At 62.8% G+C, this 9,762-nt stretch overlaps 1 protein-coding gene across 1 annotated transcript; it reads left to right on the top strand.

Moving 5' to 3' along the window:
* Window positions 1–7: 7 nt before the first annotated feature.
* LOC118160020 (transducin-like enhancer protein 2) lies at window positions 8–9,756 on the top strand (the record flags this gene model as incomplete). Its single annotated transcript, XM_035314556.1, has 16 exons — window positions 8–36; window positions 122–210; window positions 504–567; window positions 1,385–1,429; window positions 3,300–3,362; window positions 3,539–3,613; window positions 4,073–4,265; window positions 5,192–5,208; window positions 5,398–5,499; window positions 5,761–5,805; window positions 6,601–6,750; window positions 7,518–7,647; window positions 8,570–8,730; window positions 8,981–9,057; window positions 9,315–9,564; window positions 9,718–9,756. Coding segments are annotated over exons 1-16 (1,524 nt in total), but the record flags the coding sequence as incomplete, so codon positions are not given.
* Window positions 9,757–9,762: the final 6 nt, after the last annotated feature.

Here is a 9,762-nt window from a genome sequence, read left to right as displayed (position 1 = left end):
CGCGCCCCCAGGATGTTCCCGCAGGGCCGGCAGCCCGTGAGTAGCGGGGCCGGGCGGGGCGGGGGGGGCGCGGCGGGGCCGGGGGCGGCCTCACGCAGCGGCCGGGGCCGTGTGTCCACAGCTCCCCCCCCGGCCCCTCAAGTTCTCGGTCCCGGAGACGTGCGAGCGGCTCAAGGAGGAGTTCCGGCTCCTGCAGGCGCAGTGCCACAGGTCGGGGGGCTGGAGGGGCGTCCCGGGCTGGGGGGAGGGGGTCCCCATGGGGAGCCCCCCCCCGGTTTCCGCCGACTGAGCTCGGTTTGGGGGCGCGCAGGGGACTGCGGCGGCGGCGCCGGGGGGAGCGGGGCGCGGGGAGGGGGCGGAGCGGGACCCCTCGGGCAGCCCCGCCGCGGGTTGGGGTCCCCGGGGCAGCAGCACCACGGTGGGCGGCGCGGAGCTCCCCGATCCCGTGGGGGTGGGGGTAGGGGCTGGGGGCTCGTGAGCGAGGCCGGGGCCTCTCCCTGCAGCCTGAAGCTGGAATGCGAGAAGCTGGTGAGCGAGAAGACGGAGATGCAGAGGCACTATGTCATGGTGAGCTCCCTGCTCGCCCCCTGCCCCCCCAAATCATCCCTGATGCCGAGCTCCGAGGCTGTCCTGGGTGGGCCGGGGGCTTCCCCGAGCCCCCCCCTGCCGGAGGCGCCTCGCTGGGGCTCTCCTGGATGCTTGCCCCGGGGCACAGGGGTTAGGCAGGAGTTGGTCGCAATTCCTGGCAGCAGCTGGCTGCTCTGCCATAGCTGCTGATGCTCTGTGCTGCCTGAGCCCAGGAGCTGTGCCAGGGGGATTGTTTTTTTTATTTTTTTTTTATTTTTTTTCCTTTTTGGGCATTGTGAGACCTCTGTCCTGCCTCTCCCAAGGAGGGGTGCTGGGTTCGATACCCTTTGGCTGGGGCTGCGGGGCACAATGCACGCGGTGCTGGAATGGAGCTGGTGGATGTTGGCACCAGCTGCAGGCAGTGCGGGCTGGGGGTGGCTGTGGGAAGGAAGGGAAGAGGATGGGAGCTGCAGGACAGAGCAGCATTTCCTCTCCTTCAGCACCTGGCATGACTGGCCCCTCTGGTGAAACCCACCTCATCTCATCCCAGAGGCGCGGGGACCTAGACCCCAACCCCCTGCCCGGGTGATGACAGCCCTGTTGGTGGGGCTGGAGCGTCCACACGGGGAGAGCTGCCTCGGGGCGGCTGCACCGGGCTCACAGCACAGCAAGGGTGGGTGGCGATGGTTGGCTGTGGGGCCGCGGGGAGCTGGGACCCCCGGCAGCAGCGGGAGCTGGGCTGGGGAAGCAGGGCCGGGTGGTGGGCCAGCAGCCCTAGGCAGCTCCTGAGCTGGCTCTACTGTGATTTTGCTTTCAGTACTACGAGATGTCCTATGGGCTGAACATCGAAATGCACAAGCAGGTAAGTGGGGAGGATAGCAGGAGCAGGGGGAGAGGCTGCCGGGAGCACAGTGACTGCGCAGTGGCACAGGGCACGGCACAGCTCTGAGCAAGGGTCTGGCCTGTGAAGGGGTTCAGTGCTGTCAGGTCATGCAGCACTGAGTCCTGCAGGTGTCTTGGGATGGGGCTTGCTCCCCCTCATCCCAAAGCACTTCTGAAAGCGTGTGGCTGTGGATCCCAAATCCCTGTGCAGACGCCTCCCCGCTGCAGCTCCCTGGGGACCCAGGCTCAGGAGGGAGTGTGGAGGAAGCAGCAAGAGCTGGAGCCCAGAGGCAAATGAAATGGATTGTCTTTCTTTTATTTTCTCTCCTTCTCTCCTTTTTTTTTTTTTTTTTTTTAATCCCCTTTTCCTTTCCTGAAGCCAGAGAAGTATTTTCACCCTTCCCTGGTTCCCCTTTTGTTCCAGCGTTAATTTGCTTTCCCTCTTCAGATTTATCAATCCAGTCATCACGGGCTCTCTGCCAGGGAAATTAGTTTGGACCAATGCCTGACAAAGTGGCAAGTCAACTGCCATACTTCTCCAGCTGGCTCAGCCTCTCCGAGTTTGCTCCTTTTGTTAGCAGGAAGGCTCACAGAGCCCTCGAGCACGTTCCTGCTGGCCCCATGCGCTCCAAGCTCCAGTGGGGCTGGGAGCCAGAGGTGGCCCGGTTGTGCGCGGCTGGTGACGGGGCCATCGGGTGACGGGGGGGGCAGGCAGCTGGGGAGGGGGAGCCCCCTGCCCTGAGTTGACACCAGGCCCTGCCTGGGCAGGGGGTGTCTGGAGCTGGGGGTCCTTGTCTCCTTGGACCCCTGCTGCAGGGGGATAAAAGGCCTGCAGGGCCCTATAAGGGGAGGCTGGAGCAGCAGCTGGGGGTGACCTGGGTGCTGGGGGGGCAGCCTGTGCCCTCCCTGGGACGCAGGCAGCCTCAGGGAGCAGCCTGTAAATGTTCCCTTTGTTCTCTGTGGCTTTGTGCCTGGTTTGACCTCTCTGCAAGGCTGTCAGAGATTGTAGGAAACCTGAGATGAGAAAACACTTCAGAGCAGCCAATCCCTCTGCTGGCGAGAGCCAGGCTGGGTTCGAGGGCTGGGCGGGGGGGGGGGGGGGGCAGGTTTTCCGTGGGAAACATGGCTGGGAGGCCAGGCTGGAGGCTTCGGCCCCTTCTCCGGGAAAGGCTCCTTGCCGTGGGGGGGCTGGGGGCTGCCCTGCCTGGGGAGGGTGCCTCAGATCCTCTGCATTGCTCTGCTGCTGCCTGCCAGGACGGGGACAGCCAACGTGCGGGTGGGTTTCCCGGTAGTGCATGTGGGGTCACCTGGAGAGAGGGTGGGGGGCTGGAGGAGGGGTGGGGGGCTGGAGGTGGGGGGGCTGGAGTCGCTGTGTGAATTCTGTGCCCCCCTGCTCCCCTCTGGCGTCGAGCCCAGTGCTCAGGGAGAGGAAGCAGGATGCTGATGGCCCAGCGCCAGCGCTGGTGGCTCGGCGCGGCTCTCCCTGCCAGCCTGCGGCAGCCCGCGAAGCTGCGCTGGGCTCAGGCTCAGCGCAGCCAACTGGATGCAAGGGGCCGAGCGCAGAGCTCGGCTTGGCCCAGCTCCATGGGTGTTTGGGAGTTGGGTTCCCTCCTGTGTGTCCAGGGGGACCCAGCAGCCTGGGGGGGGTCCCGCAGCCCTGGCAGTGGCCCTCCCTTGTCAGCAGCTTGGGAAATCCTGGCAGGGCCACACAGGCGGGAGGATTTGCGCAGGGTGGGGAGGGTTTGGCTGCGCGGAGGCAGCACGTGTCCCTGGGGTGCTCGGCTGCCCCGCTGGGGGGCTGGGTGTGCTGACGGCCCCGTGGCTGCACTGATACCTGCCTCCTCTTTCAGGCGGAGATTGTCAAAAGGCTGAATGCCATCTGCGTGCAGATCGTACCGCTCCTGACACAGGAGGTGAGCAGGGGGGGCGTGCACCCAAAGGGTGAACCTGGGCCAGGCCGAGCACAGGTCCCGGGCTGGAGGGGGAAGGAGGTCTGCAGAGCCCCGGGGTGGCTGGGCAGGACGTGGGGCCGCACGGTACCCCAGCCAGCAGCACTGAGCGCCCTCCCTCCCCGTATTCTTCATCCCAGCACCAGCAGCAGGTCCTGCAAGCGGTGGAGTGGGCAAAGCACGTGACGATGGCGGAGCTCAACAGCATTGTTGGGGTGAGTTGTGCTGCCCAGCTGGCGGGGGAAGGCTCTGTCCTACTCCAAGCAATGTGCTGTGAAGATGGGAGAAAGTCTTTAGTGTTCTGACGAGCCCAGGGCTGGTCTCCAGCGGTGGCTGGGGTTTGCTGCTGGGTAGTGAAGAGGGCGGAGAGCCTGCGGGATTGTCGCTGGCCTCCTGGACCAAAGCAGGGGGGAGCTCAGCTTGGGTCCTCCGCTGTGTCTCAGGGATTGTGTCTATGGGGAGGGGACACCTGCAGTGCCCTGGGTGGGAAGGGGCAGGCACTGTGACCCTGCCGTGCAGCCTGTATGACTCTGCTCCCTGCTGGGTCCCCGTATTGTGCTCATCTCATCGTGCTTTGCATCACCGCTCACGCAGAAAGTGTGGGGGCACCAGGTGTGTCTGGCATGTGGCTGCCTCCTCCCGGGATCGAGGACCGTTTGCTCTTTCTTTTCCAGCAGCAGCAGCTACAGCACCTCTCCCACCATGTCCCTCCTGTCGCGCTGACACCGCACCCCTCCAGTGTGCAGCTGCCCAGCCTGGCAGGGGCCAGCAGCGCGGCGGGGCTCCTGGCCCTCTCAGGGGCACTGATGGTACAGTCGCAGCTGGCTGCCAAGGAGGACAGAGCAGCCCAGGATGGAGAGAGCAGAGGTGAGGGGCCGAGCACAGCTGGATTAGCCCTTCCGAGCTTGGCTGAATCTGTGCTGGGCGGACTGCTCAGAGGTGCCTGTGCGGGCTGGGAGGAATTCTGCTGCCTGCTCTGCCTCTTCCCCAGGGCTCCCTGATGCTGGCAGCCACTCCCTGGGGCCAGGAGGAGCGGCAGGCACTGAGTGACAGATCCAGCTAATTAAGTATCTGCAGCCCTGGGAGGCTGGCTCTATTTTTGGCCAAGGGAACAGCTGCCTTGCTGTGACGGCTCCCAGGAGCTCCCGGGGGGCGGCCATGTGTGTAGTGGGGCTCTGTGCCCGTCCCCTTGGGGACCTGGGTCCTCCCGTACCCCTGAGTGTTCTTAGTGTGAGGGTGCCCCCTCTGAGGGGCAGCTGGGCAGGTGGGAAACCCCTGCCACAGAAAAACCCTTCCTGCTTACACCAGGTAAGTATCCATAGCCCAAAGCAGAGGGTTTACAGGAAAATTATGTACTACACCTGTGGTAGAAACTGTGGGAGGCAGGGGGTTGCGGGAGGGAATTCAGAATGCATGGCCGTGCTGAGAACTTGATGCTTGGTAAACCGTGCTAATTCCTCTCCTATCAGGATCATAAAGTGCTTTACAAACATCATCAATATTTAATCATTGTTAAATCAGTTCTGTGAATGCTGCTGGCAGGCCCAGGCCAAGTTACCAGCAATGCCCAGCACTGCTGGTGGCTTGTTCCTGAAGTGCTCACCGAGGAGCCAGCGCTGGGGGCTTTGTGGTGGGCAAACGGGCGCAGGGTAAGGTCTGTGGGCAGTGGGGGCATGCTGCTGCGGAGGCTGGTGGGGCCACGCACCCCCACTAACAGCGTCTTTCCCTCTCCTGCTCTGCCTTGCTGGTGCCGACCTGTCCGGCCAATGGTCCTGCTGCTGCATGGGCTACAGAGCACAGCCCCGGCCAAGTAAGTCATGGCAGTGGCTGGGGGGGCACAGAGCCTGTCCTTGGCCCCCCAGAGCTGCTGCTGTCCCGTTTCCCGCCCCCCCCCGAGCCTCCCCGGGTCACTGTAGGAGGTTGTGGCAGGGCAGCACACAGTTTGAGGCTTGGCTCGTTCCCCTTGTGCCACCCCTCACACCTTCCCTCTGCTGCTCAGAGCGTTTCGGCATCCCCTCCGGAGAGCCCCCCCACCGAGGAGCAGACAGGGGGCGCAGGGCTGAAGCAGAAGTGGGAGGAGAGGGACCCGGCTGGGCATTACGTGAGTGCTGCAGTGTGGGCATGGGGGTGCAGGGGCATCACTGCCAGCCCCAGGGTGCAGAAATCCTGCAAGGAGGCACGAAAACAGCCAAAAGCCCCAGGGGAATGGGGTGGGCAGCCACCTGCAGGGCAGGCTGTCTTGCAGAAGTGATGGGGGGGTGGCAGAACCTGCCTGCTGTCTGCGGTGCTGCCAGGCAGAACCAGCTCTTATCCAGCCACTCGCACCCCTGACCGAGCCTTCCTGGGCTTCTCCCCTGTGCAGGATAGCGATGGAGACAAGAGCGACTACAACCTGGTGGTGGACGAGGTAAGCCCAGACTGCTGCAGGTACCGAAGCCTTGCAGGATACCAGGCCCAAGCTCTGAGCATTGGGTTCGGGACTCTGGTTGCTGAGGTTGGGGCTCATTGGGCTCCTGCGCTGGAGCAGCCGGCCGGGACGTGTGCTGGCCCTGGTCTGATGCGTTCCTGCCAGCCAAGGCTGGTTCTGAGTGTGGTGCTGGGGGCTGACGGCTGTGCCAGCCAGAGCTTGGCTTTGCCAGCTGCAGACTTGGCTCCGCTTCGCAGCTTCTCAGCGCCTCTCCTGCAACATCCCGTGGTAAGCCAGGGCGGGTGCCCCAGGGACGTGGGCTCGCTGCTCACGCACGTGGTGGTGGTGGGAACAGGGGTGCGCTGAGTGGTCTCGGGAGGCAGTGGTGCAGTCCAGCTGCCAGGCCCTTCTGGTGCAGCCTTCCCCAGCCACCCGGGCAGGTACACCAGTGCTTCAGCCCAGCCCTGATATTCTTGGCAGAAGTGATGTTTTTGGGGACATCCGTTTTCCTCCCAGGGAAGACTGGGGAGGGACAGCACATGTTTTTTTTTTCCTCCTGTCACTTCCCAAGAAAATACAAGCTCTGGAAGGAACATCAGCTGGGATTTCTGCAGAAAATGGCACATTAAGAACTGCTCAGTGGTGTAATTGTGGTGATAAAAATCACAGCCCTGATTGAATGGTTATAGGAATAAAAGAGCTGACGGGCAGCCTTGCCTCTGAAGCTGCTCCTGTCTGCCCTCCCATGCAGAGGGCCTGCAGCTCCCGCTCTCCAAAGACCCCTTCTCTCCCCAGGACCCCCGCTCTGAGCCCAGCAGCTCCAGTTGTGCACCCAGCAGCCAGCTCCTGCCAGCCCAGGACATGCCCGAGAGCCCTGCCTCTGGTGGTGCCTCCGGTGCCTCCAGCCGGAGCGTGACCCCCCTGCGGCTGCAGGACCAGGGGCTGGTAAGGGGCAGCGCCGGGGCAGTGCAGGCCATGGGGCGGCAGGGCTTGTGATGGGGAGGGGTTGCTCTGGCGTGCTCAATGCTGAGCATCCAGCACTGGGGGCAGAGGTCAGTGCCGGCAGGAGAGGTTAATTGTCTGCTAGGCGAGGGCCCAGCTCTGCAGGTATTTTCCATCTGGCTGCGTGCAGGATTCCCTAGAGCTGCTCTGAGCAATTGATTTTTTTTATTATTTTTATTTTTCCCTTCCCTTCCTCCTCACCAAGCACTGGCCCAATTCTCAGATTGAAACATCAGCGAGGGGGAGGGCCAGCTCTGTCACCCCTGGCCTTCCCAGCCACCGCAGGGAGCCCAAAGCGATTCGTCCTTGCCAGCCCTGGGGTCAGGAGCTGGCTGCGGGTGTGGGGAGCAGCGAGCGGCTGCTCCCCAGGACAATCGGATTAGAGCAGACAAAGCGCCCTGAGCAATCTGCCAGCACAGCACGCAGCTTTGCTCTGTTATTAATTTTTTTTTTTTTTTCTTTTGCTGGTGTCGACAAAATCCCCAGGCAGAAAAGGAAGAAATAGGAGAGGCAAGAAAAAAGAGGCCATGGGGATGGGAGAGGCTGGTCACTCCTGAGCAGTCCCTGGCCCTGCCACTGGGCTGGGACCCCCAGGCAAGGGCAATGTCCCATGGGGAGCAGCGGAGCCGTGCCCAAAGGGCCACTTCCCACAGAGGCTTGTTTGGGGGCGTGCTGCCAGCAGTTGAGGCTGCTCCTCCTTTGCTTTGCAGCCAGATCCCCCAGCCTCCACGTCCTCTGTGTCCCCTCCGCCCCGCGACACTCTCACGCCTGGCCCGGGGCCAAGCTCAGCCACGCTCCTCCGGCAGCCTCCAGCCAAGGTGCTGGCCACGGACACCACCGGTGAGCGCCTGTGAGGGCTGGGGCAAGCAGTTTGGCTCTGTGTTGTCAAACGCGCAGACCACAGCAAGTGTGTGTGCTGATGCATTGCCATGTTGGTGCCTGCTGAAGCTTTCGGGGCAGGCTCAGACCACACAGAAGGTTTTGTGCCAATGTGGGGAGCTCTTTGCTATGGGAAGCTGGAGGTCATTGTCTAACAGGTCATGAGTTTGGTGCTGCTGCATGAAGCTGCATGCATGCTTCAGGGCCAGGCCGCATTGGGATTGTGGGAAGCAAGGATGTGGCCGGGGCCTCATACTGGTGAGGCTCGGGTAGGGCCAAAGGTGCTGTGAGTAGCTGCCACCTCCTGAAAGCACAAGAACAGGGGTTCAGCAATGGTGTTGGCTGATCCTGGGCCGGTCACACTCCCTCCTCCTGCCTCGCTTTCCTTCAGGACGTTTTGGGAGGAGGAGGGCTGAGGCCTGGGGGACAGCTGGGCACCTGTCCAGCCAAAGGGCACAGGAGGTGTTAGAAGGAGGACAGATAGCACAGGGGAGGACTAAAGCCAGACTGGTGATGTTAATTCCTTGACTGGGCTGGAAAGTTACAGAGGTTTAGCAAAAAACAATTTGGAATCGATTTCAATAACCCCCAAAGCCCCAGCGGCAGAGACAGCGGGGCTGGCGTTGGGGTGAGGCCAGAGCAGGGCGGCTGGGCCATGCTGCAGCCCCACTGGGACATGGCCATCTGCTCTCCAGACTCGTGCCAGGCCTACAGCTGGTGGAGCTCAGGGGCCACCCCCCTCTGGTCTTTGCTGCCCAGGCCTGAGCCTTCCTCTTCCTCCTCCTCCTCGAGGGGTGTTCCCTGGGCTCAGGGCCGGGCACCCTTTCCTTTGGCTCTGCTCTCCCTCTGCGGGCTGGGACCAACAGCCACGTCTCTTCTGCAGCTCTGCACAGCCCTCTGAGCATCTCCAGCCCCTTCGCCACCTCCTTTGGGCTGGTGCCCCATGCCGCCCTCAACGGTGAGCTCACGGCCCCTGGCATGTACGTGGGCATCCGCCTCCCGCCACAGGTCAGCAGCGCCATCATGTATGGATGCTCACCGATGGTAAGTTGCCAAGGGACAGGCCCTTGCTGCTACTGGTGCTGCTGGCCCTGGTGCCTGTCCCCACGGTGCCCACACAGCTGCAGGGAGCTCATCAGGGGCTGTCCATGGAGATGGGGTCCCTGCTTGGGGGGGCGCTTGGTTTGGGCAATGGAGGCTGCAGTGCCCTCCAAGAAGCCCCCACTGGCCCCGGATGTTTGTGGCTGTGTTCTTGGGAGCCCGCTGCTCAGCCTGTGCCCCTTGCTTTGTGCAGGTGGCTTTCGAGTCGCACCCTCACCTGAGGGTTTCCACGCTCCCGGTGTCGCTCTCCACTGTCCCTGCAGGGAAGCCGTAAGTATGGCTGCAGCAGTGAAGGGGCAGGCTGGGGGTGGGGGTCTCACTCCACAGCTGTGGCCAATGCGTTTGTTTCATTCCAGCTGTTTACTGACAAACAAGGAGCTGGCTGATTACAGCTGATTACATTCCCTGTTAGCCAGACCACTGCAGATGCCCCCTGCCCGGTGGGAGCATGGCTGAGGGGAGAGCATAGATCCTGCACCCCGGCTGCCCTCAGGGATTGCTCACTTCTCCCATCTGTCCTCTTGCAGTGCCTACTCCTTCTACGTCAGCACCGACGGGCAGATGCAGCCAGTACCATTCCCCCCTGATGCCCTCCTGGGCTCCGGCATCCCACGGCGCGCGCGGCAGCTCCACACTCTGGCCCACGGCGAGGTGGTCTGCGCCGTCACCATCAGCAGCTCCACGCAGCACGTCTACACTGGGGGCAAGGGCTGCGTGAAGGTGTGGGACGTGGGGCAGCCAGGCACCAAGACAGCTGTGGCTCAGCTGGACTGCTTGGTATGGGGTGGGCAGCAAGTGATGTGTTTTTTTTTTCTTTTTTTTTTGGGGGGGGGGAGAGAATGCGCCCCTGGAGGGGGTTCGGTCCCCCCATGGCTGTGGTGCTGCAGCCATCGGCTCCTTCACTTGCTAGTCACTGTGCTCACCATCTAGAACCGTGACAACTACATCCGCTCCTGCAAGCTGCTCCCCGATGGC

Source organism: Oxyura jamaicensis, unplaced genomic scaffold (genome assembly GCF_011077185.1).
Source record: "Oxyura jamaicensis isolate SHBP4307 breed ruddy duck unplaced genomic scaffold, BPBGC_Ojam_1.0 oxyUn_random_OJ72944, whole genome shotgun sequence".
NCBI classification, from domain to species: Eukaryota; Metazoa; Chordata; class Aves; order Anseriformes; family Anatidae; genus Oxyura; species Oxyura jamaicensis.
This window is presented reverse-complemented; position numbering and strand designations above follow the sequence as displayed.